Source organism: Sturnus vulgaris, chromosome 13, assembly GCF_052056855.1.
Source record: "Sturnus vulgaris isolate bStuVul1 chromosome 13, bStuVul1.hap1, whole genome shotgun sequence".
NCBI lineage: Eukaryota > Metazoa > Chordata > Aves > Passeriformes > Sturnidae > Sturnus > Sturnus vulgaris.
This window is the reverse complement of record NC_142255.1, coordinates 4,065,510-4,093,009: the sequence shown is the minus strand read 5'-3', so window position 1 is coordinate 4,093,009 and position 27,500 is coordinate 4,065,510. Positions and strand designations below refer to the sequence as shown.

Below are 27,500 nucleotides of genomic sequence, written 5' to 3'. Positions count from 1 at the left end.
GCTGGCAGTTGGATGCCTCCTCCCCAAGGGTTGCACAGCCCTGTGGGGCAATCCAGAAAATCACTCACGGTTTTTCACCCACTCTGAAAGATGGACATGCTGGCAGATTTTGTGTGTGTGTGTTACAAAGTCTCCCTTTGCTTTTGTTGGGCTTGATTAAAGTACAGGGAATCTGTCTGTAAACATTTCCTGCTGGATATATGGCCAAAACTGAAACAAGGTGTCAGATTTTACTTTTTTTGTAATGTTTCTGATTATCTGACATTTTTGAAACGTAGAACATATAAACATTTCCTGCTTTTAAAAGTCTGTGTGGTAGGTTAAGCTCCAATCTACATTTTTTAGTGATGAAGGAAAATGTCTTTTAAATAGAAGAATTTAAAAATTCTTTTAAAAATTTTAAAAATTTTAAGAAGTGAAAGTCTTACTAAGATTTAAATATTCCTTGCAAGCAAATAATAAAAACTGAAGTGTCTTTTTGAATTCTTATGTCCTACACTGAAAAAACCCCCACATCACAATTAAGTTATAAACTCTTTTCTCAAAATATACTCAATGTCTAAGAACTATTTATAGTTTTCTTTCAGAATTTCTTAAAATTTGATTACTTGCAAATAATACGAAAGCCTTGCCAGCGGGGCTGGTTGTTCAGAGCTCCTCGATGGCATCTGTGTTGTGAATTCACCAGAAATTTTATTTTTGTAAGATCTGCACAGAAGTGAAAAGTGGGGCAGGTCATCGAGCCCCTATGAAATGCACAGAGCTAGAACCTGGTGATGTCGTTGTAGTGTGGAAGTTCAAGGGAATATCCCACCCAGCAGGTGCCCAATCTGGGTATCCAGCCACCAGCCATGAGCTGAAGTGTTTTCTCTCTGTGCTGTCTGCTGTGCTGCTGGCTCTGCTGGTCCTATGCACTGAAATGGGGGCACTCAGCTGCAGCCAACACACGGATTATTACTGCACCCCTACTTTTGTAAAATCTCAGACTTCTTTAAATTGATGCTTTTTCATTTCTCTCCTGCAGCTCTTTGACACCAGCCATCTCTTCTCATGTGAAGAGCTTTGGATGTTATTTACATTCCTAGTACTTGGTTGAGCTATCTTTATTTTTTTTAATATCAGTATTGTTTTGCTTTTTAACTTGGCTTTTGTCAGGCAACAGTTTGAAATGCACAGTTCAAACCTTCTCACAGGTACCACACATCTGGGCATCTTAACAGCTCAGTTGTAGCTTTCTCCAATAATAAGACAAATGATTCAACAATACATTTATGTGTTTGATTAAGGGTAAGAGATATAAAAATGATGACTAGGTCTCAGATAAGAATTGGTGTATTGATCTTGCTATAGAATTAATGAAAATAACATTTTACTTCAACACATTAAGCTTTGCAATAGCAAAGATACTCTCTTTTCTTTACTCCATTTTAGATGAAGTCAAGAAGGCTTTTTGTCACCTAAAGCTTCTATATCTAATATTTCAAAATTTGCTTTTGTTGGGCATTAACTTTTAGGTGTATATATTAAAAATAATCCTTTGGGATTTGTTTTCATATATAAGAGATGATATGTGAAGAATTTTTTGTGAGTCAGTATTTTCTTGGCAAATTTTGAAACACATTTACTTATCCAAGATGTGTTGTACTCTTACACTCTTCATGGTGGAGAAAGTGTGAAAATAAGTTATTTATCATTATCCCAGTGCACACTTTGAGCAGACTAGTCTTGTGACTGGTCACAAAGTTCTACCAAGTTGACTTCCAACTTTGTTATATAAACTGTGATAGGGTGTTCTGGACTAAGCTCTCCTTTCTGAACCAGAAAAGAAAATCTGGTAGCTGCTGTTTTGATAACTTCTCCCAGGGAGGAGGAATTCTTGCATGAACGAGGAAGTGGAGCAGTCAGTAAAGCACCTCTGAGAGGATATTTGTATTTGCTGACAGGAAGTGAATGCTCTGAGATTCCACAGTCACGCTGTGAGGGTGTTGTCACACACAGGAAATGGAAGGAAACTTTACATCCCTTGTGGCATCTTATTCATCCACTTCACTGGCTCAAGTTGTTTAGGCTTCATTTCTTCTCAGAATCTCAGAAATGGGTCATTCCATTTTGAAAATAAGTGAATTGAGATTTTTAAAATTCAGTTTAATTTATTCTGGTAGCATGTTAGCTGCCTCTGTCTTTCTGATCAAGCCTGAGATTTCCTGGACATACTGTGCATGTAAGAGTGACAAAAGAAATCTGCTGAAAACTATTAAAAAAATGTGATCTTTCAATAGGTTTCTTAAATGACAGTGGCTTCAGAGGCCATAAAACATATGAGCTTATATTCTTTCATCTTAGGGACCACTGGCAGTGCAAACTGGTAATGCAATATTAAAGAAAAACAGTAATTCCAGCAGCATGGATTTTATAGGAGGCCTCTATGCAATTAGAGAGTGTTATAAGTGAGAGTAGCAGGAATATGATTTGTGTGAATTCCTCTTCAGTTTGTTCTTTTGTTTAGGAAGCAATTCCAAAGGAAACATTTTCTGTGTAATGTGTAATATGTTTAATATGATTTTCCTAACAGTAAGCATGTGGTGCTTGACTGAGGTTTTTATGCTTCTTTTTACAAGTATCAAGGATGTTACATGCAAAAGAGAGTGATTGATGGATGTTTCTAATCAGCTGAGGTAAAGATTAAAATGCACAATAAAATGTTACTCTTCTAGAAGAAACAAGAGAAACCAAAGAAACGGCAAAAAATGTATTGTGTAATTTTGTCTTTAAACATCTTTATTCAAAGAGTAAGTTATGTTCCTGTAGCACACAAATGCTGCTTTTTAAGTAATTTCAAACATTTCAACAGGATGATATTTATGTACTGTTTATGTGGGATAAAATGCTGGCATATGCAGAGTACTCAGTTGTAAGATTGTGCTCCTAAATTTAATTGCAGTTAGTATTAATAAGTTATTTTTCCTTGCACTCCAAAGCCTGCTTTTGACATCACACAGTTTTCTTGATGATGGAAGAGGAAGAATCTAAAACACTCTGTGCTGAAACAGCCTGAATCTGCTATCTTGAAGGGAGAAAACACATATGGTAAGAGTTTATTTCTTTAAAGTCATGGATGTGGTGGTGCTGCAATTGAATATAAAACGGATCAAAGTATAAAGTTCAGATTGAAATTTCCCCAGTAGTGTTTAGCAGCATTCACACCTGAAGTTATTTTAAGTGTAATTCTGTGGTCTGTCACTTCCTGTGTGCATACTGAAGTACAAGCATTTCAAATCTGCACTGTAGATGTCAGATTTAAGAGGAATTCTGGATGCATCAGGGTAGGCTGGATACACCCTCTGCTTCCTGAAGTCAGTGATGTTCCTCGTTGTCTGCAGTGCAATCAGGTTTATGCTTCTCACTTCCAAAAATGCATATTGAAACTCTGAGTATCTAGTTTATGTGGATTGAAAAATAATTTAGCTTTCTTTCTAGGAATTAGATTACTAAGAGAACAAAATCAGAAAAAAAGTTACTATATAATTGCAGCTGTAATATATACTGTAAAATCTATCAGGATTTTGTGGTTAAATGACAAGTCTGCTTAAAAGCAGCAGCAACTACATTATCTTCACATCATTCATACACACACTATAGCTAAGAGCAGGATAAGGAGACAATCTGCTTCTCTAATTCCTGTGACAGTGAGGGGCTGACTTCCCTAACAGATTGGTGAGGCTGTGCAATAGCTGGAAAGTGAGCTGCTCCTCTAGCAGTTGTGTTTTCTCAGCACTGGGTTCCATTAATAATCCATGTGACTTTCATTGCATTTACACTTGTCTTTTCCTCTAATATTACAATTCCATTGGTGAACACACTGACATTATATCATGTGCTTTTCAAAACTATATCTGCTGAACAACCCAGTTCAAATAGTGATGTCAAATACAGTTTGTCCTTTATCTTGTTTATATTCATGCTGCTAAAACCAATACCTTGTTTTAGCGAGGGAGAGTGTTTGTAACTTGATGAGTGTCTTCATGTTTGAATACCTGTGGGAAAACCCGTGCTAAACAAACCATAAAACTGGAGTTTAGGATTAACTGTAAAATCAATTAAAACACTCAGACTCAGTAAGCAGCAGACATGAAAAGAATGTGGTGAGGGATTCAGCTCGGGGGGATTCACTGATCATATCTCTCTGGAAAACAAGAGAACAAGGACTACAGAAAACTTTTGGCTGGTATGTGTTTTTAAAGCTCTCTTGAAGGTTATAATTAGCCAAGAACAAGAGATGTTTCACCAATCCAAAACAAATCAGTGCTATGAATGAAAAGGGGGTTTTGTGACAGAGCAGGGCATCAAATTTCGGAGATGTCTTCTTCCTCCTTGTACATGCCTGGTTTGTAGATGACTCCTCTGTTGTCTTCACCTTCCTTTTTGCAGCTAAAATAAAATTAATTTATTAAATAATTGTAATGACAATGAAGGAAAAGCACTGTTAGTTACTTAAAGTTGTCCATTATGCATGTATGAGATTATTTTCCTCTGTACTTGTAAAAATGTCACAGTAGCTTATTGTTTCAAATATTTCAGGAGAACACATTTTGTATGCAAGGTCAATGCTGAATGCAAAGGGAATCAGGCTGTAAGAAAATTTGCCACCTTAGTTTTTTTCCAGGATTTGGCTTTGCTGGCAAACAGTGGCTTAATGATCTTTTGGCAGTACATATTTCTTCCTCCAAAATATTGCGACCACTGGGAGAGGCTCTCCTAAAATTCCATTCTCCTTGTTACACTTACTATTCCAGGGAGAAATGGAAGGATCCAAAAAGCAATTAGGGGCAGCAGTGCTAGCAAAAAGAACAAGGAAAGAACAAATGACATTTGAGAAACAGAAAAACTGGGTAAGTCTGTTATTGACCCAGCCTGATATCACACAGGGGAAATAATGTCTTCAGTAATAAAAACAAATCGTAGTTTGTGGGAAGAGATCATAAAAGATCAAACCTTACCACTAAAAAAATGTGCAAAGTTTTGGACACTTTGTTTGCAAACACTTCTATGTGTCAGAGGAAAAATGTGGTTTGAATTTTTAAAATCCGATGTGATAGCCAGACATCTTACCTTTTCTTCTTTAGTAGCCAGAAGGCTACTGCAAGAATGATGAGCACTCCCAGAATGCAGGCTATCACAACAGAAACCATAAAACCTAGGAAAAGAGGGAGAACATGCACAACTGTTCATATCATTGCCTTGGGTGGAGAAGGTGAGTCTCTGGTCTGTCATAACGTTTGCATTCTGCACCTGCGACCTTTCTACAGCCTGGTCACACCACTCTGTGACTACGAATGGGTAACTTTGCACAGATGTTCCCTGGAATGTCCCAATCCCACAGCTGGATCCACAGTTCACAGTGCTGTGACATGAGACACATGCTAAAGTCACCATGCCAACGTGGAAGCACTGGCACAGCAGGTCATAGCAGGAGTATGATTTTTATGCTATAATAAATTAGAGATCATAAGCAAACCCAAAGAATTAAACCCAGGCAATCAAGGATGTAAAATTGAATGCCTTTGTTTACTCACAGAACATTGCTTAAAGGCATCAAAGAAGGTCAAAATTAATTCAGGATATGAGGAACTGAGTGATCTCTTGTTTGCATAAAGATTTAATGATTATTATAATGTTGTATTTGTTAGTGAGCTTCATGTACATTTTTGGCAATGGAAGTATTTTTTATACATTCTGGCCTCCACAAAGATCCTGGAGGTGAGCTCCCTTTCCTTATTTATTTACACATTTTTAAAAATATTTTGCCAAATGATTGTTTCTCTCTAAGCAACATCACAGCTCCTTCAGAGTCAAGCTGGCAGGTTTCATATACTCCATCTAAATATTTTCTCCTATTAAATCAGCTGTTGATACAACACAAATGTAAAACATGGAGTTTAACTGCATTTGACCCATTAATTTGAAGTGCAGCTGAATGGAAGAAGCTTGCAATCCATGGAATTGAAGAAGAGCTGTTTTACAAGAGGTAATTTTTGTTATAGTAAAGGTGTGTCAAATGGACACAAAAATATAACACCAAAGAGATAACTGTAGAAAAAGAACTTGTAGTTTGAAGAGGAAAGGGTAGGGAACACTTCTGTCTGATGAAATTTAGTTAGTATTTCAGCATGGTACCCTGAACAAAACGAGACAAGAGTTCCTGTTTGACTCGTGGACAGTGGGTGGTTTGAACATTGTAGCAAATCCCAGCTGGGTGCATGTGAAGGTGATTTTATTGGACTAAATATATTATAAACACGTATGAGTTTTGCTGTGTAATCCTTAAAGATTAGAGGCTTTTTGAAATGTGGTTCTTATAAAAAGTGAGCAGGAATTTAGATCCTCATTACTGGCATCAAAAATGTGGATGACTGAACACCTCAGTCATTTTCAGTTTGATACAATGCACAGGCCAGCAGTCCCATCTCGTGGTGTCTGTGCTCAGGTGAAGGTGGCAGCTCTCAGGCTTGTCAGTGATCAGGTAGAAAAGCTGCTCTGAAAACCTGCTTAGCAGAGGCCTGGGTGTGCACAACAGGATTTCTTTTGCAAATTTCAGTGGTTGCCTGGCCCAGTCCTTAACTCTGTGCATGCCTCTCCTTCCTTTCTTAATAGGTGTGCTGTGTTCCTATTTGAGGTTCAGCTGACTGAACCATCAGGCTGGGCACTTGCAGCAGCCAGGTGTACTTCTTTGGGCTTTGACAGGAGCCTTTTTTTTCCCGTTTTTTGTTTCTTTCCTTTTTTTGCCCTTTAGGTGATGGGCTGTACCTGTGAGGGACCTCTTGTGACTGCAGTAAGTAGAATGTGAGATTACAGGGACAATGAATTCCCTTTTTGAAATGGGTTGAATATTTTTTTCTATGGTTCACTGATAGAGTCAATGAGCTTTTGTAATTAAATGTACTTAGACTGAATGGGGTTTCTATTAAAGTAGCACTGAGCAATGTCTTTCATAACCATAGAGACTGGTTCTGGGGTGTGAACAGCAGGATGGGCAATAACCCCTACAGTTTAATTCTGCTAAGTCATGCCAGCTTTAGAGATATGTTGAAAATGCTTTTATGGCTGGTGTCGTCTCTGCGTGGGAGCCAAAAATATGGCTTAGCAGAGTGAGAACCAAATTTTATTATTTGGTTTGGCTCTGGTTCACAGCAACCTTTTTGAGAAAGTCACATCTGGGTCAAATTTTCCTCCATAAATGGAAATAATAATGCTTACACTATTTCTGTGAAGTGTTTGGAGATTCCTGGATGAAAAGCAGAGTGTCTGATTTTCAGTTATGGGGATCATTATAACTCTCTACCTTCTGCTATTAAGTACTGAGTGTGATTTATAGAGAGAATATAGTCAGGTGCTGAAAGGTCATCTTAAGAAACAGATGGAAAATTGCATTTCTCATTTCTGACTGACCACTCAGACTCATCAGATCAATGGCTCACAGATGTGGTTAGGAATTGACAACATATCCTTGCCAAGCCCACCAGGTGATGAATTTTGATAGAGGATGAGGATAGAAAATGTAAAAGTTGGATTGCTAGGATTCCGTGGTGAACCTGTTGTAATCACACGGGAGCTGCTCAGTCTGGACCTTGTGGTACTTCAGGAAATGTTTCTGCAGTGGTGTAGTAGATGGTTTGTGCAGGGACTTAAGGCCTGCAGAGGAAGCCTGAGTCTCAGAAATGTGGAAGCTGTATTGCAAATTCTGCTGTTGAAATCATTGCACATAATCTGACTTGAGCAGAGATTTGAAGAGGATTATTAAAATAGGCATTCAGGACCCAACTAGCTCTCTAGTCAGCAGCCAGTGTTTGAGACTGGAGGTTGGGGAAGAAAATTTTAACCTCTTTGTGGTCATACAAGAATGCCATGGGGGCATTCTTCTGGTTGGCCAATCCATAAAAGCAGAAAAAAGGCTGACATACACCAACTCTTTCCCTCCTTTACTATTCAGTCATTTTTTCATTTACTCAAAATATTGTTTGTGCAACTAGAATCAATTTGTATATTAATAACAGAGATGTTAAGGACTGTTGATAATTTGGTAAATTGTAATCTTCTTAGGTATTATGTTTAGAATCTAGCAACAAGAGAACTTCTAGTGTAATTATCATTTTAAGAGATCAACCAACTTTTGGTGACAAATCTAAATCATCTCTGATTTCAGATAAATGTTTTGCCCAGGATTTGTTTTGGCTGATCTCTAATTTTCACTTTTCTCCTTGATAATTTTCTGTTAGAAGAGATACATTATTAAAAGGTCTGTCTGCAAGGGGAATGGCAGGAGCTGCTACTGCAGTGGGAACTGTTTCTCTTGTGTGAAAGTGTTCAAAACAGACAACTCCTGTGATTTCTGTTCTTTTATCTAAACAGCAAAGAAAATGGCAGACAAAGTTGAAATGATGTGCTAACACATTTTATTCATTTGAAAGTTTACTGCTTGGCTAATCTTTTTGGTGAAGTCTGCTTTTTCTTTTAGAAATCTTCTACTATCAGTTTCAAATAGTGTGTCTTGCCCAGATTAATCTGCCTGGAGTATACATGCCAGCTTCACAGATCCTTAAGAGTATTTGTTTGCGTGGCACCAAAGAAGTTGGAACAATACATTTTGCACAAACAGTGTACTCAAAGGCCTTTCTGTGGGGTACAGCTCAGCTTCTACCACAGATGTAGACTTTTGTGCAAAGCCCCTCACCAAACCTGTATTGGTCTTGTGTAGCACTGCAGAGTTAAGCTTTTGAATCAATTCCTCCTTGTAAAATCATGTTGTTTGTTTGTTTGTTTGTTTTTAAATTTGTAACATTGAATCATACAATCCAGTGTTATGAATTTTATTTATTTGACAAGTTTGAATTCCTCAAACCTCTTCTGATTTGGGGATGCTGTTCCCCGAAACAGCAACCCTGAAAGGCAAAGTTGTGACTCCCTTTAAATGTGTGGTCTGCATAAGATCAATCCTGACGTTGCTGAGAATCAGCAAATGTCATTGGTGAGACAAGGCCATCTTTAAGCACTTACACTGGGTGAAACAGCTCAGCTGTGGAGCTGTTTAGTATTTAGAGTGACAGCAAATACTTCTGCCAAGCACAACAAGGCCAATTGTGCCTTCCTTCTTTTATCTCCTTGCCTCTCATCAGAAGGGTTGCAGAGCTTGCTTGATACCCATTGTGGTAAAAAAATTCCTACCTACCTGGGAATACCTTATGCTTGTAAAGTTGCCCATGCACCACTCCAGTATGAGAAGAAAAGGCAACAAAGTGAACTACAGGGAAAGGAGATGGCTTTGTTTTTGTAGTGGCACAGTGCAGGACTGCCATTCCAGTACTTCACATGTACATCAATCACTGTGCACTGTTTCTTTGCACAGAAGCATTCATACAACTCACCTTCATGGAAGGAGATAAAAACCAGTCTTTCATGGAATTCCTGAACGTTTCTGAAGTTATCAACCATTTCCAGGGGTTCTGGGTCATCACTCTCTGTGCAGTACATGGCTGTTTCCAGTGCCAGTAACTAGAAAGGGAAGCACCTGTTCAGTTCCCAGAATACAGAGAAAGCAATGCCAGTGTGTGATCGCTGGGAGTGTTTGAAAAAAAAAAAAGGTGTGGTCAAAGGGAAGGGGATACATTAAGTAATAATTAAGTCTCATGTGGCCTGTGAACTCAAATACAGAATAATATGTAAGCAATGTGACATCTCCAAGTCCATACTTGTATTTTGTTTACATCCTGATAAAACTACTGCTTACTATCAGATTATCTGCCAGGAAAACATGGTAGACTTTTCCAGCATGCTCTCCCTGGCACAGTCTAACTCCTAAGAAGTATTAAAGCCTAATTTTTGAAATAACTCTTTATTTTTTTAGAGACATGGTCTGGCAGAATGGACAAAGGCAATAATGTATTTTCAAAATGAGGATCTTGCAGTAATTTGATCCAAAATTTTGATAATAATATTTTCCACCCTGTCTATAATTAGGTGAATCAGAAGATAGTGATTGTGAGTTTTTAGTCTGGGTAAGCAGCTACCCAAGAGCAAAAGAAGTTAATTAGATGAGCACAAAAAATGTAAGCTGGGAGAAAAGATGGATAAATAACAGAACACAAGCTTTTTAGAAACTTTGCAATCTACCCAAGTCCATCAGGATCAAAGTAGCACTGAAATACTTCATGGATAATATTCAGACATGGAGCCTGAACAATAATCTGCAGGTACCTCATGGAAAGACATAGAGCAGGGTGTAAGAACATAATGAAAGTCAAAATTAATCTCACTTGACTGAGATTTTTTTCAAGATGATACTGTACCAATTGCTGTGCAGCAGTCTGTCCTTTGTTCTGGCCAACTGAGAATGTGCTAACAACAAACAGAATGGGATATTAATTTATGTCAGTTCTGTATTGTTCTTCCCACTTAAAGGATTTAAGTAATGGTCACCTTTCACTTTTAAAAGAACATAAGAGAAATGTAGGAAATGAGAATATGTATTTACTGTTCTTTAGCAGACACCAGTCAGGGAAATGTGCTCTGTTGGAACTTGCCTGCTCCTGAGAAATTTTAACGGGGTGTCGGAAAACTGTCCAGAGAACGCTGGGGTAGCAGGGAGGAGTTGTCAGGGATCCTTCATAGCGATAATACTCATCCAGTCTGTCAGGAAGCAGTTCTTGAATATTGAAACCAGGGACCAGGACCTTCTGATCTAAAAAAGGTGGTTTGTGTTAAATATTGCATCATGACTACACATGCAGTATATCAGTGAAGTGAATTTGCTTTTCAGTAAGTAGGGTATTTCCAGTGTCATGTCACTAGGATAAGAAAAATACCTTTTAGCAGAGATTATCCCAGTTTAATAAGGACTACAGCTTTTTAAATTTCCTATGTACAAATCTTGTCTGATACACCAAATCCGAGTCCTGTAAGATAAACTGTGGCCATATTCACTAAAAAGCACCATGTGGAAGAAATAAGGCCCAGTCAGGTTCCCATGGGCCATGCTAGCCATAAGCTCTTCCCAGGAATGCACTGCATTTGGAAGCCTTTCAGTTTGAGACAGATTTGCCTGAGATCTCTGGACTGTTTCTTCAGCCAGCTCAATCCCTCTCAGGGTGACATCTGATACCCTCAGCCGTTCTCAATCTGATTTAGCCACTCACCCTTGTATTTCACATTCCGGAAGTGCCTGAAGATCTTTTCATAGGATGGGTTGAAGGGTCCAATCTGCAATGATCACATTATCAACAGTGTGCAAATCACCAGCCTGAATATGAGTCTGTGCTCCTGACCTGTCCTAAGGCAAGTGCCTCCACTGTCCAGATATTCATTTACAAGAATGGCATAAGTATTTTATAACTCCAAACATCCCCTCTGTCCTCAGAGCCATGACAATATTCCTGCTCCAGGGCTATTAGAGCTGCTGTGTTGTATCACTGCCTTTACAACTGCAGTGCAGACCTTTTGTGTGCACTGGCCCTATTGCCCTTGCCTGCTCAGAGTGCTGTGCAAGTGAAGAGAAGCCCTTTCCTCTGAGATCATCTCAGGCAGCAGCTCTCAGCTGCCAGGCTTCTCAGATCATCTCCTGGTTTCCAGTCAAAGTCACATTTTGCCACCCACAAACATTTTTAATCTGCTGCTCCTCACAGTCCAGGGAGGTAAAGGATAACACTGTTGGGAACTACAGGGCTGCAACTCAACCAGCTGCCAAAGGCTATAACTCAGCTATCACACAAGACTAAGTTTTTCAACTGCTACCAGCAGCCTTCAGTCTAATAATCAATATCTTTTTTATGAATTCTTCAGAGCTGGTGCTTAGCAACTCCTCTGACAACCAGACATAGTAAACTGATGTCTTTACATTAACTGTAACAGCCACCAGCTGTCTGAAAGGATTTTCAAGACCTAATCTCCATTGTTCACTAATTTGATTTTCAAACACCATTGCTTAGAAATAACCAGAATCCCAGTATTATTCCCTAGTGTAATGTATAATACTCTGACACTTTTCACAGCTACAACTTCCAAATGAACTGAAATTGAACACAAAATTACTCTCAGAATCTTAGAGGTGCTAGAAAGTAAGCTCGGGTAATATTAATGAGAGCTTTGTTTGCCAACTGGAACATTTTACTTTTTGAAAGAAATGTGGAATCTTGTGGTTTTGGTTTATTATCCTGCAGAAAATCCTCACATTTAATCCTCACAGTTATCTTATTAAGGAGTTTTAATCTTCAAGAAAAAGAAAAATTATGTATGTATATACATTATATATATACATTATATATACACACACATATATATATACAAGCTACTATTTTTTCCTTTTGTTTAGGATCATTATTCTCTTCATATGTGGGATTTAAAAAGGGAAAATTAGAAAGCTGTCTTGACATCTTAAAATGTCACTGAATGTACTAGTTTACTGTATTCTGTGATTCAAAGAATCTGGGAAGTTAGCAGGGAGAAGACTGTGGTTAAATCCTAATTGCATACAGTGGTCAAAGGCAGAGTTGTGCCTGCCTGTGCCTCTGCTGTATTCAAACTGCTTCATGCTACAGTAGGCAGCTTTGAGTAAATGAGCTTGAAATTCACTGTTGCCTCTTGTTTGATAAACGCTGCCAATCATTAGTTTGTAAATGAATGCAAAAATGGATTTAACACAGCTGAAGTTAATTTACTAAAAAACAAGAGGAAATACTCAGAATTCCTCTTTTTGTAATATTTGCTCCTGGTTTGGTATGTGCTGCTAGAATCTGACCTTTTTTTTTTTTTTGGTGAAAGAGGAAAGGAAGAACCTTTATTCAGCCACTGGATTGTTACATGATGTAGGTAATTTTGTGTGTTAAAGGTCTCTCATAACTAAATGATTGAAAGCATATTCTAAACAAACAGAAAAAAAAGATCCTACATCCTACCTCGAGGAGAACAGCCAAAACAGCCAGTCCATCAGCTTTGTCCATTGCTGCTGTTATATCTGGGTATTTCTCTGAGTTGTAGTGTACAATATGCAGCTACAAAGGAGGAGATGTTTTGTTACAACAAGGTCTGGGTCATGCTCACATTTCTGCTTCACAGTTAAAAAGGACTGTGTGGCCACCTCAAGATAAGACAATGCAGGAGGGTCCTTCAGTGATTTTTGGTGCAGTGGTAAGATCTTTTCAGAGAAAGGCAGAAGGTCCTGGGACTCGCAGCCCTGCTGTAGCTGAGTTACACACAGCCCACACCCGCCCCTCCCCAGTAATGAGGGGAGAAAGAGGATTCATGACTTCAGCTTCAAGGCATCTCGACTGGAGTACTTGTAAATTTTTCTGAAAAAATAACACCTTAGCACTCCAATATTTGGACTGCAAACCCCAGTGTAAAATATAGCTAGAAAAGAAGTGGCTTCCTAAAGTGCTGTTATGCAAGCAAATTATTCTGACTAATTTATTTTTTAAATAATTTGAAGATAAATATCTGATTGGTACTGCTTATCAAAATTTATTCCCAAATGCATAATTTAGAGATAAGAAAAGATAAACAGTTCATCACTGTATAGAAGAAGGTGAGTAAAGGTAAACAGAGCAGCAGTGTTGTGCAGCTAAAAGTTACCTCAAGTGACCTGGTGCCAGTTCTGAGTTTAGAATCTGAATTCCAGCTCCCTGACTTAGCACGTCCGAATCCATCTTATTTTGTGGTGCACAACCCATTTTTTTTAGTATATCCCCAGATCATAAATTCTTGGCTTAGAACCTCACAGCCTTTAACAGTCATTTATTTACCCAAGAGACAGATCTCCCTTGGAAACGATGGGGCCTGCCCAACCTTCTTTGCTTCTTTCCCTGATCTGAGCTGGTCTTACCTCTGCTGCAAAATGCTTCCCACTGACTGTGTGCTCAGAGCCCTCGGACTTGTTTCTGTTTCCCCAGTGCAGGTGAAGCTGGGATGCAGTGTATTCAAAGGGGAGGTTTCTGATGGACATAGCAGGTGACAGATACATTTTCACTGCAAGCAGACCAAAAGCAGGTAGGAACAAATGATACCACAGCTCTCAAGAACAAGGCAAATAAAAATACCGTGTCTAAGTATGTTATATATGGAGCACGAAAATGGCAGATTCTTAACTCAAATCCATCTTGGTCTGTGGTAGGAAATAAACACCTTTCTTGGTAGATCAGGATTTAGAGCATTTTGAACATACCCATTTCTATTTTCCTAAATACGTGAATTGAATGTGACAGTTGTTGCTAGTGGAAATCTTTCTTCTCCCTGAAGAATGTGGATTTATCTCAGACATTGAAGAGACAATTATTTATATGTCAAAGCAAAATTTAGGCTCATGTACCTTCTTTCAATCCCCTTAATAATGGTTGAAAATGGCTTAATAAATTAATATTTCTCGTGATAACTTACATATCCTGTTATATTAAACTCTGCTGCCTCTTAATCTTCTTTTAGGAGCACATGACAAAACCAAATAAACTCCTCCCTTTCCTTGCTGCTCCCAAAACCCACAGCACTGATGTTGAGCAGCATGGTAATGCCAGGCCTTAAGAACGAGCATTTTCTCTCTTGATGTGCTGGAGAGAGACCTTTGTGTGCATGACCTCCCTTCTGCTCACTAAGGCTCCCCATGGGGGAGGCAGGCTGGTTTGTTGTTTTTTTTTTTTTTGTGTAGAAATTACTCAACCCAGCAGAAACTTCTCAGTTTTTCACTTGGAGCATTTGGTACTTCATAAAGCAACAGCTTATGTCAAGACCAGATCGATTTCTTTGCGATTTTTCTGTATTATTTTCAAGAGTGAATACAGTTTGTTTCTGGACTGCCCTGGACGTGTTTTTCAGGGGAAACAAGGCTCAACACCATAGTGAAGTAACAGCTGTGACCCTATTTTTAGGCTCCTTTTTTGAGGTCTACTGTTTTCAGTCTAGCTGAAGTAGGTAATTGTGTCTGGATGAGCTGGCTGGTGAAGAACATCAATTATATATAGGAATGACTTGACAGCACAATACTAAGCATCCTACTGGTTTCCTCTAGCTGAAAGAAAAGTTAGCAGCAGGTGGTATAATGATCAGTCCAACAGAAGTTAATTTTTTGTTACTCAGAGGTAAATTAATTTGTTTTAAAGTGAGGTTTCTAGAGTAGGATGCATCTCCTCTGCTTTCTAGGAGGGCACTGACCTTGGAAATAAATTCCCATTTTCTTGAGGGGGGTTATATTTTTATCTCGGCTTTCTTTAGGAAATAATCAAGCCTCGTATTTTAGGGGTGAGATCTAACAGTGGTAGTGACTTAGATTCTCCAAGAAATTTGCTTTTACCTGTGCAATTGTTTTGGGAGGGACAGGCTCTCAGTGCTGTTCTTTTGGCTCCTTCTGCAGTCTGGCACCCTTCAAGTACACAATGACAATATTTCCTTCTCTGCCTATTGCCTGTCATTTACCCGGTGCTGATTAAACTGTGACAGTCCAGTCTTTCACACAGGACAGAGAATCGCTTTTAGGAAAAGAAGGCTCACAAGGAAAGGACGTTCCAGTCATTCCTAGTCTGAAGCAACCTGGTGTTAAAGGAGGAAAACCAGGAATCTGTCCCAAGAGGCTGGCCCTTACTAAGGAGTGGGCTTATGATGTTCAATTGAGCAGGTCAACTTCACTGAAAGAATGATAAAAATAGAGATTTTTGCATGTTGGTCAACTCATAAGCAAGTATGTGAGACCAGAGGCTATTTTATAATGCAGGTTATTTTGATAGTTATGCAATAAAGGAGGATACAAAGAAAGAGGGGTTTGTAACTATTCTTATTTCTATGTCTTCAAGTGTTTCAGAAAGGAATGAAAAATGGTGGGACTCACTGGTATTGTGTATTGTGTCATTATAGGAGACCTTTATGAGACAGCATCATCTCTGCCTTTACCTACTGTGCTGACACTGATTTAGTGCTACTGTGGGGAGGGCCTGTTTGTGCACTATTTCTAATTATTTTTCTGTCTTCTTGCCTATCACTTTCTATCTTACCTTACGCTAAAGAGGTTTCTGTCTCAAGTTGAAAGGACAGAATGGTGTTCCTACATTTTTTCCCTCTTCCCCACGCTGCCACATAATTCAGCTGAGCTGCTTTGATGAATGGAAGAGACTCATTGCTCATCTGTTATCAGCTGATCTCTTTTTAGCAGAATCACAAAGTCTGTTTCTGTGTTGGTGCACCACAGCTAAAGCAATAAGAAAACCTTGGGCATTAATTCTGACATGTGCAGAGGTTATTTTTAATTTCTTTATTTAAAATGTGACTTACTGGGAATCCATTTGTACTTAGTACATGCCCAGATTTCTCTAGCCTGTTCTGTTAGGTATGCTGATATGAAGGCTTTCTCATCTGATTAGCAGCTTAATTTCATCTAATAATCAAAGTAGTCCATCCATGAAGTAAAAAAACCACTGAATTCCTGCAACTCTTTCTTTTACCATTCCTTGCTGTTGGTGAGCTCCCTTACCTGAATGGCCATTATTGATCAATGTAAACTGGTCAGTGGAGGGCACGTTATAGCCTATGAATTCTAAAGGCAAGAGGTTAGAATCATACTGGAGAATATCTTCATGGAAATCAATTGGTGATTGGAATACTCCTGCACAAAATGGGTATTTCTTTGGCCAGGCCTTCTCTCCATCGGGACCTGTGTGAATTAACAGAGACACATTTGTAAAACCTTCACTATGCACTTAACATAGAAATTCTCCTGTGTCACAGGCCTTCACACAAAATTTGGAAAAGAAGTCTTTTCTGAATTTTTAAGACTTTAAAAAAAAAACAAAACAAAAAAAACAGGACCTCATTAAACTGAGGTAATGAAGGATATGATCATTTTTCTGAGGGTGTTGTGACCTAGAGACAGGTCTGATTGTATCAGCCATTAGCCTCAGACATTTCCTTACTGTACATACTGGTCTGGCACTATCCAACAGGATTGCATAGCCCACAGTGAAAAGCTAACTTGCAAAAATGGAAGGTGTTATGGTAATTTGACCCTGTGACAACTTGCTCAAACTCTGGTGAAACTTTTCTTCATCACAGCCTTTTGCACAAGGTAAGATCTACAAAGGATAGATAATATCAAGAGAATTTTAATTGTGCCTTTGATTTAATTACACATTAACTGGCTAGCAGCTGTTTGCAGATGATTTGAATTTAAATACCAGAAGAGGTACTTGCAACTTGCATTTCTCCTTGTCTCTGAATATTCATCATTGGTGCCTTCTTTCCTAGGCAGGAAGGTCCTTAGGGATCACCCAGCCTGATTTATGTAACACAGGACATTGGGCCTCCCTGGATCAATTTCTGCTTCCCTGGGGCCATTTCTTTCAGAAGGGAATAAACATCTACTCTTCCTTTAAGCATTGCAGGTAAAAGATACTTGATTAGTGCCCAATGGATAATTACTCTCCTTGTCAGCTTGCTTTTCACTGTGAGCCTGCTGTTCCCATACTTTTGATACTTTTGTTCCACATTGAAGAACTTATAATATTGAGGATATAGTTTCTCATTCTCTTACTACATAGATCGAGTCCCTTGAGTCTTTGATTAGAAGGCTTCTTTTCCAAATCCATGCTATTCCCACTTTGAAGATCAGGTCATCAGTGGCAAAGCAAGTTCAGATATTTTTGGAAGGATATTAGCAGGCAGGAGGATGCTATTAGCAGTTCACTTTATTTACACAAGACAATTGCCAAGTAAATGGATAGTGGGGGTGAATCTGACTTAAACATAGTGCATGTGACAGAATCAAGAAGATCAATTCTGGTGCTTAAATACAGACTTACTTCCTTGGTTAAGCTGTTTAATATTATTCAAGACATAGGTAAGCAGGTGACATTGTTTGCAGTGTGGATACTCAGACTCAATCAGTGCTTTTCAGTATAAATAGGCCTTTCTGTTGCTGTAACTTAAATTTTTGACTCCAGTTCACTGACAATCACATCAATTTCTTTCTTCTAACATCTTTGTGATACTATCTTAAAGTTGCTGAAATTGTTAAAAAAAGCTAATAAATTTTATGCTGACGTTATAGAAGCTTCTCCTCTACCTATTTTTGGCAAGTAACACATACATCCAGAAGAGCATAAATTCCATACTATGGAATACATACTTAAGAATATTTCCCAGAAAAATGTGCATTAGGATATACCAGGAAATGTCAGTTTCTTAGGTTCAAATTTAATATGCAAGACAAGGACACTGAAATAAAACACTTTACAAGGAGCTAACATTACAGCAATGTCAGAAAATTGGTGAGAAGACTTTCTTTTAAAAATACTTCAATAATTTTAAAAGGTTTGGTAAGGTAGTGTGTTTGCGAGATTTTGATATATTACATGTCATAGCTTTGGAGACTTGATTATTAAATAGGTGATTGATGTATAAGATAGAAGTCTAGTGCCAGCCAGGGAGTCATGATGTACCAATCATTTTTTCAGTACTGTGTTTGGGTGACTTGAATGTCTGGAAGACTTGGCAGCAGAATATGGGAACTGCACATCTATGTCACCAGTTCAGAAGGCAAACTTTTTTCTTTTCTGTAAAATGATGCAATTATCACGGTCTTTATGTACCTTGACCTTTACTAGCAGTTATTCTTTTCTTTACATAAATCTGCAACTCCACTCACAAGCCTTTAAGCTACAGAACGTTTTGCTTGTTTCTCATTCCTGCTCAATTAATAAACCCAACAAACCCAAACACAACCTCTTTTTTGGTACAAATCCAATTTTTATAGAAATTCTGTCTTTCGTCACATAGTCTTTCTAATTTCATTGCCTCAAAACTCCTGTCTTCAAGAGCTGAGCTCACTGCAACTTAATTTTGCATATGTGAAATTGAGATTTCCGAGGCAGATAAACCACACAGCTGGAGGGCATTTCTCAGCTAGGTCTGCTGAAAATGAATGATTGATTGTGAACTAGATTTTCCTTTTTCTGTGTCAGTAAACTCAGATAAATTCAGTGGAAATCACATTGTGTGTAAACACAATGCCTGATCACTACTGAAGAAAGCACAACGTGTGCATGTAAGGTTGGCCTGTGCTACAAGTCCCAAAAGATATTAGCATAAGAAGTATTGCAAAATTATCTTCAAAGCTTATTTCCTTTTTGTGTGACACATTCGTGACCCGGGTATTTCAGAAGAGTTTGTTGCCATGAGGATTCCACCAGGACTGTGTCAGCAGAGCACTTACTGTGCTATGGGCCTGTTCTACCTCCTCAATTCAGCAGTTGGAGTCAGCATATTAAGGTAGGGAGCTGCTGGTGTCACTGGATGTAGGACCCTTCCTGCTTCCACTGCTCCCAGTGCTGCCAAGAGCACTCCCTGCCCTAGGGAGTGCAAACTCAGGCTGCTCAAATCCAGCTTGTGGACTGCTTTGCTTGACACGAGTTTGCAGACCATGTTCTCTTACCACACTGAAAGCAGCCCTGAGCCTGACTCTGTCCTCACAACTATTTCATAAAAGGTGTCTGTAAATAAAGCAGGAATAATTCTCTGCATTGTCTGGATGCTCACTGCCCAGAGAGCTGAGCAAAACTCCCTCAGCACCAAGGCTGCAGGTGTCCATCGTACCATGTCCTTTGAGAGTTTTGTTCTTTCCAGCCAGCCACAGCACTGCTACTGCTGAACATTGCAGGATAAATGTTCCTTCATTGTTCCTTCACTGTTCCTTCAGTGGTGTCTGCTCCCAGCATGTATACATTGGCCCATTTAAAATAAGGAGAAAACTGCCTTGTGAGATATCAGTGGTACCAACAGACTGTTGCTCTGATGACCAATTGATATTCATGTTGCTCCAGCTTCTCACAGTCTGTGCAAGTTCTCTTGATCTGAAGTCATGTAGTAAAATGCATTGGGTCAGTACCACAGGGAATGCCTGTGGTATTTTTGCAGCCAGGCAGAGCACTTTGCCCTGCTTTCAGCCAGCTGGAAGCTGTAAAGCTACTGTTTGCCCAAGGCTGAGGTGGTGGTGAAGGCTGAGTGTGCAGGCTCCCTGCCATGGGGACATGCCCACGTGGTTTCCATTTTGCTCAGTGCTCAGTAAAACCATTCTGTGCACACAGAGCCAATATGTGTGTATCATCCACACGTGTGCCCAGGGGGAAGCTTGGGAGATGGAGGAATTGCCAAGGGCTGTAGCTGTTACTGCATTCAGGTGCTGCATGAGAAATTTGTGGCATGTTCTAGTGTGTTCACTAAAGCTGGCATTTCTGAAGGGTAAGTGGAAGGGTCTTAGCACAGGTTCTCAGCACCTCACTGAATTGGAGTATTTGGCAACAGCAGAATAAAAGAGTTTTCGAGTCCAATTAGCCTGATGTCTGTTACCAGCAGTTCTTGTGTCTGCATTGCACCATGAAGCTGTCTCTTCACATCCTAAAGTACTTTAATAATTCTGTTGGCAGTATTTCTGCTAAAGCATGTTAATAATTCTGCTTGTCTGTAAAAGCTAGTTTTCTCCATTGTAGCTGCTTGTCCACTCTGAAGGGATGATTCAGGTTCTCTGATTTCATTCCAGCCCACTTACACTACAGAAACAGAGCTGGAATCCAAAGAATTGAAGCCTAACATCCACATGTACCAGTTTTTTTTCTGGGGCAGAAGATTTTAGCCTGTACTTCACAGCCACACAGCAGCACTGCCAAAATCTGCCTGCACATGCTGTCCTGAGCTGTGGGGCACTGGAACCACACTTTCAGTTCTCTAATTGAAAACATTTTCCTTATGATACACTCGATTGACTTTGTCCATGTTACAGAAGGTAGAGCTGCACTTCAGAGAGCACAAAGCAAGCCTGTGTCACTGGGGGTGGAGGGCTCAGGCCTCACTGCTCTGTGGTGTTTCCACTATGTACAAGGGTAGTGAAAACAGGAAGAGCAAACATCATTGCTGCAGTTTGGCTGAAGAAGAAGCAAACAGGAGAGGTTTAGCCTTTATATTTGATGTACCTAATGCAGTAGTTTCCATTATAGGCAAGGCAAACTCTCATTTCTTTGGAAAGCCTGTGCTGAACAGATAAGGCCTGATCACATGTGCTGTCATCTTGCTTTGCCACTATGGCCTGAGGTACTAACACTGCATCAACATTCAATTTTACATATTGTAAAATACGTAAAATACACAGCAAATAGAAATCTGACAATGAGCACTCAGATTTCTCCTCCACCCTTAATCTTGTACCTTGACCCTCATCTTGACATCAATCTGCACAATGGTTATAATGGCTTGATTTTCTTTCCATTCCTATTGACTTAATTTCAGTGGGAGGCACTGCAGGGTGTTTCAGGGGCAAATGTGAACAGTGGAAGATTTAGGATGCGAAAAGGAACCAGGATCAGTAGAAGATCTTTCCTGGCTTAGCACAGTCTCTCTAATAGCTGTTTTTCTCTGTGGGGATCAACTCTAACTCTGCTTTTCTGTACTATTCTGTACGAGTTCAGTTGTCACTTCAGTTTTTTGAAGTTGCTTTTATGTATTTGCTTTTATACGTTTTTCTAGATTTGTTTTGAAATCAGTAGTTGAAGGAAAAAGATAATCTGTTTTGTGAACCTTCTCTCTGTTGTCCATACATTTAGAATATAGAAATCATTATGCAGTATGAAAGAATGCAGTATGGAAGAGCTTAACAGGAATTTATGATGTCGGGCACTGAGAACAATACACTTTGAAATCAACATGGTACCCAAATTCCTAGGAAGGGAGAATTGATTAATGTAAAAAAGGATTACTGTGGGAAGGAGGGCAAAACTTCTGCTTTCATGGTAGTAAAAAAAAGCATTGTTTTCCTTACTACCCAGCAGGGTTAGATTTATCTGATGGCTGATGTCAAAGTGGAAAACCCAGGCTTTTGTCAAAGCTGTGTCAAGCTTTTTCCCTGCTGGGAATGTGAGGTCTGTGTATGGACACTGGCAGATAGACGTGCAGCTGGCACTCCTTCTGCTTATGTGAAGCCAGTCAGGTAAACTGGAGCACAGCCAAAGGAAGGAGCTCCTAGCAGCAACTTCAGTCTCAGAGCGTCTTTGTGCTGTCTTGGAGCAGCACCAAAAGCTTAAGAACAAGCATTTTTTTCTGAGATTCTCCATACTGCCTTCTTCTGTGAGGGTATTTGGCATGTAAAAATGCTACTCTGAATGAAGAAATACCTGGCTAGAGGATTTGATAAATTAAAAGAAAAATGCTAAATAATTCTTTTCCTGAGCAGCCAGCAGGCCCTTCTGAGTTAGTAGATGACTAAAAGGATTAGTTACAAATTAACACTGCATTCCTAAAGATGATTTATTCTGCTTTGTCATGCTGGGATCTTTGGGGACCTGGTAACAGAGTACAGGTGAACTCTGATTCTATTTGAAGAAGAAGACTCATGTGGCTGGGGAGAGAATGCTCTTTGCAGAACTAGGCTGGAGTGTGCTGCTGGCCTGTGACTGCTGAGGAAACAGAGGGCTTCAGGGACCCTCTGCAGCTTCAGTCTGCTGAAATTCCTGTCATTCCACAAGGAAATTCAGAACTCAGTAACTGATTGTCAGTCACCTAGATACAAAACCTGATGGATGAATAACAGATTTCATGAAAATTGACCAGATTCAAACCTGGATAAGGATTGTGATCCCAGTAAGTACTTACCAGAATACATTTGGCAGGTTGTCCTTAAGGTACAGAAGAAAGCCATAAATTTTTATGTATGAATTAGTACTTACCAATATAAGACCATCTGGACCCTGTTTAAAGACAAAGGAAATATTACTATATTTGATTTTACTCTGTAAAGAAACAAATTGCTACTTAAACCCATGTATTGAATGTTGCAATACTTTTGTCTATCTTTCTAGTCCTAGCTGTTGAGTAAAACATAGACACTTTCAAACTTTTTGACACTTTATGAACCTTTCTCACTCAAATTGTAGCTATAATTATCCTGTGATCCTGCCCACAGGGGTGAATTTCTTGTGGTCACTTAAATTTTGGGGAAAGACTGCTCTCAGTAACTTTTTTTTAAAATTGGAATATCCACAGACTTTGTCTGTAGCTACACCCCCGGGATTTTTCTCTGGTTAGGAAGCTAAGGAATATGAGTGGAATGTAACTATGATGAGCCCCCCTATGCCTTGTTGAGGAATTTGAAAAACATCAGTGGATTGCCAGTTGCTACACTGAGAAGTGATGGACAGAAATGAATAGATAGACTTTGAAAAAAGGGAATATGACACATGAACCCTTGTAACTCAGAGAGTCCCAGGGAGGGTGAGTGAGGGTTAAAATGATCAATACTCATCCACTACTTAAGGAACTGAACTTGGGACAGTATCTCTGCATGTTTTTGGAAATGTCTTGACTTATTAAATGCTCTTTTTAATAATTTTTTCCTGATCCTGAAACCTACTTAAAATCACTCAGCTTGCTGCATAATTAGAGGTGCTCACCTTGACAGACCTGAATAGTTTGGGTTATCAGGCTAATGCTGATCTTTACTCTCTTCAAATTTAATTTTATTTCTGCTTAGAAAACAGTCCTGAAATACAAATCTTGCAAACACTCAATGTGCCTGTGAGTGTGTCTGTATGCATGCAGGCAAATATTTATAGTTACATGCACTTGTCTGCTCAGTACATGGCTCTTGGCAGCATTTCTTGTGCTCTCAAGTGTGGTCACAGAGGCAGTTTTTTGCGTTGAAATATTTGGGATTAATTTGTAGGGATGTGCAGACCAACTGCACTTGTATTGATATGTGCTGGGAACATGAAACTCTCTGCTTTCAGTTTGTTAGGGCCAGTGTGCCTTGTTCTTTTACATTGGAATTTTCAAAGCAAGGTCTGTGTGACCATCCTGGCTCAAGTCCTCAGTTTTCTCTGGTAGAAGAATTAATGTTTCAGATTTCAGGATGAGAAACCTCATTCTCCTCTTGGCTTCTCTCTGCAGGGGATTATCTCTTACTGGGTTTTTTGGGTGTTGCTTGTGTCCTTTGGCCATTCTGTAGACAAAACTTGCATAAAGACAAAAATGACTGGCAGTAGATTTTATAAATATCCTCATTTGAGCAGAGTTTGAAGAAACACTGGCTTAACTACAATAGCTACTTACTGACCATTAAAATGTGTATGAAGTGACAAAACTATGATTTTTATAATCTACAGCAACCTTAAAACAATAACTTTTAAGCATTTACAATATTTTGGTCACTTATGCCACTTGACACAAAAGTAAATGAAAGCTTCAAGTCTTTTGCCAAGTGAAGTATTCCTTAACCTGTGAGCATTTTGATGGTCTGCAACTTGTTACCATTTTGACTTTATGGTGAGCACAGCCATAGAACTGGTGTAGGTAGGGCTGAGGCACATTTATGCTCATTTCATCTTGGATCAGGAGATGAATCAATTACCAGATGGCAGAACCTTCTTGATTTTGTCTGAATGAACACAGAGAGCTGCCAGGCTCAGATCCTGAGCAAGGTTGCTTTTATTCTGCCTAATAATGAAATGAGAGTCAAGCAGACTGTCACAGTGTCAAATTGGAGGATTCACATCTAGAAGTGAACATTCGACAGCTCTGTGTCTGTGAACATTCTCCTGGCTCTTCATTCATGTTGGGATGAGTATTGATGAGTAACACAGTTATATGCCCATGCATGGCAGAGGAGGTTCCTAGAGCCAGTGTACATTTGACTGATCAACAGCCAGGGAGCAAAATACATTTCCAGTGTCACTTGAGAGCTAGGAAAGTGTGAATGGTGGTAGGTGTGATAATCTACTTGGAAAGATATCTGAGAGAGGCAGATACTCTAGTTCTTGCCATTTCTTGGTACTAGGTTCCTAAGTCTGAGACAGGCACTCTCCAGAATTCCCTTCAGGATGTATCATATCTTTTCAACACATCCTTTCTATTCCAAACCTTCTGTATGGTCACCAAAAGTACCTGTAAAGCATCAAGCTTTATTTATTCTGCTCTTCTCAAAAGCATCAAGCTCTAGGAACCTTTGTCCTTCAGGTGGGAGATTCTGCTGTAGAATATAGGTATTTTACAGAGGACATATGCACAAAATAAGAAGATGACATTAAAAGTTTGAATTCTGTGCCTTTTGCTGCTCATGCAAGAAACCTGGTGAAATGCTTGTCCTGACAAAGCTCTGTATGAACCAACAGCTCTGCATTATGTTTGAACCTTCTGGATTTTTGTCCCATGAATATATGTGCTGAGTAAGTGCTCTCACACAAAACTTTACAACAATTTCCCTCATATCCTATAATAACACCAGGTAGATTATAATTAGTTTGAAAAAATGGAAATTTATTATAAAAAATCAGCTTGAATAGATGAGCACTGACTCCTAAAAAGAGAAGGAGTAGTGCCAACCTCCTGAAACTAGTCTTGTTTCAATATAAGAAAATGACCTCTAGTGCATGGGGTGCTTTACAGGGATTGCTTTTTTTCTTTCTGGTTTAAAAATAAACATTCAGAGGGAAAGGTGTGATGCTTCCACTAACTCTGAAAGGGCCAGTTTCTGCTTCATTTTATGAGAAATAAAAAGATCACAAAGCAAAGCATACTGAGCATGCAAGAAATCTGTAATGCCAACTGAATCAGAGGAAAAATTCCTCTTCCCTGTATATGTCAGAATACCTATTCCGAGAAATTGAAGTAAGGATACTAATTACAAACAATGACAGACTGCAACAATATCCAACTTCGAGCATGATATTGAATAGTAATAATGAAAAGATGCCATTTTTCTGCATAAATAGCTGCCCTAAGGCACAAGAGACAATAAAATAGAAAGCTGAGAGACTTTACCATTCAACGGCGCTTGCACTGAGAGCTGTATCTTTAGGAAGAGAATAAGCACAGTAGCCACTGTGACTATACTGAAGCTCTTGGCTGACATCTCAAGGAAAGACTTATAATATTCCAGCAGTTCACAGGTTTCTTTGCACTCTGAAGAAATTCCCTTGTAGACATGTGGCAAATAGCAGAATGCACATATGCAGAGCTTCTGCTAATGAGTTATTGCCCTCCTCTCCCCTTTTCTCTCTCCTTGCCTTTAGGACTGCTTTTTGTAAAGCTCCTGAGACTCAACCCCAAACAAATGATGTAATCAGACCTGCCTCTATGTCACAACACCCTCGGATCACATCTTTCATTACCTCAGTTTTAGTGAGGTCCTCACAGGGCACACTCCAGCCCTTACAGAGGGAATTTAAACATGGAACTTGAGAAATTATTTAGCAGAGACAAAAATGTTTAAAAGAGGTATACTCCTATGGGCTATAGCACAGTAGAGTTTTTCTAGCCTATTTCAGAGAGTTTCTCTCAGCTCCCATTTTTGGATCAGTTGGATGTAGTATAATGGCCCACTGTGAGGACTGGAGGGAAGGGAGGAGAAGTGAGGCTCTGTGTGGGACTGGTAATAACTCAAAGGGACCATGGACACTTCCCACGAAAACCATCCCACTTGTTAGGAACAGATTTTTTTTTGAGCTGAAGGCTTTTGGAACCAGGAGGACACATGAAGTAAGGAGGACTGAAAAATCATAAAGCAACAGTCCCAGAATCTGGTGTTACTCAGGACATGTATGGAGAGGGGTAAAGAGGAGCACAGGGTATAAGGTAATGTCCTCTTCTGTCAGTGATTGAGGAATAAGCTCTTAAAGTGAGGATAGCTGAGGAGCAGAAGGTGGGATTTAAGAGACTATTGGTTTTTATATGAGTACATTATTATTTATAATTGTTATTAACGGCTTGCTACATATCAGTAACAACTCTATCATGTATTAGTATTGATTGGTCAAACTTTATTTTCAACATTTTTATTTATCAGCTACTGTGTAATTGCTCAATGTTATTAGATGTGCTTATTTTTCCTACCATTTATGAGGTTGATAAGGGGAAAGCAAAGTTGACTGGAGCATGGCTCACTTCTGCCTAGATCCCAGGCAGGGCCCTGCTGTAAAGCACGGTTCTGGTCTATTGCTGCTGTTTATGCATAGTCTGGGCCTCCCAGTCTAGGTAGAGGAAGTCTGCAGGGAGCAGCAGCAACTAATTAATGTCCTGTAGCCTTTTAGAAAGCAACTGTGGTTGAGAACAATTCCTCTCATACTTCTCCTTAGCATTTTGTAAACCTAGATTGTAATTCTGTGTGTTTCGGTTCAGACAGACGTAATCGAGAGGAAGAGGGTGTAAGGTATAGAGAAAATGTTTTTAACATGACTTCTCAAGTGCCATTGTCCAAAGCAGAGGGACACTGTCTGTGACATTGGTACAAAATGCATGCTGTGTGTTCAGCATGAGGGCTGTCAGCACGCAGCTGTTGCTGCATGCAGGACCTTCCTAACCTGACAGAAATTAGGAAACACGGTTTTGTAGGTTTCTGTAGAATAAGTGGTTTTATCATCAGCCTTCACATAGCTAGCAGCCTGTCTAACAAGCTGCTAAGGTTGGTATCAAGAGCTGAAAATTACCTGCTCCACAAAAAGACA

General features: G+C 39.3%; 2 protein-coding genes across 2 annotated transcripts in view; one reads left to right on the top strand and one right to left on the bottom strand.

Moving 5' to 3' along the window:
- Nucleotides 1-2,924: 2,924 nt before the first annotated feature.
- The window catches only part of USP3 (ubiquitin specific peptidase 3), a 74,177-nt gene continuing 49,601 nt past the window's right edge, over nt 2,925-27,500 (top strand). Inside the window, exon 1 of the mRNA XM_088172382.1 lies at nt 2,925-3,087. The gene's annotated coding sequence lies outside the window, so the exon portion shown is untranslated. The remainder of the gene's footprint in view (nt 3,088-27,500) is intronic.
- On the bottom strand, nt 3,076-26,060 carry CA12 (carbonic anhydrase 12). Its single transcript, XM_014879139.2, has 10 exons — nt 25,819-26,060; nt 22,731-22,751; nt 16,496-16,675; nt 13,868-14,010; nt 12,942-13,037; nt 11,187-11,250; nt 10,575-10,732; nt 9,420-9,546; nt 5,110-5,194; nt 3,076-4,428 (listed from the first exon to the last, which is right to left on the bottom strand). The coding sequence occupies exons 1-10, from the start codon at nt 25,907-25,909 to the stop codon at nt 4,344-4,346; spliced, it is 1,050 nt and encodes a 349-aa protein (XP_014734625.2). The 5' UTR covers nt 25,910-26,060; the 3' UTR covers nt 3,076-4,343.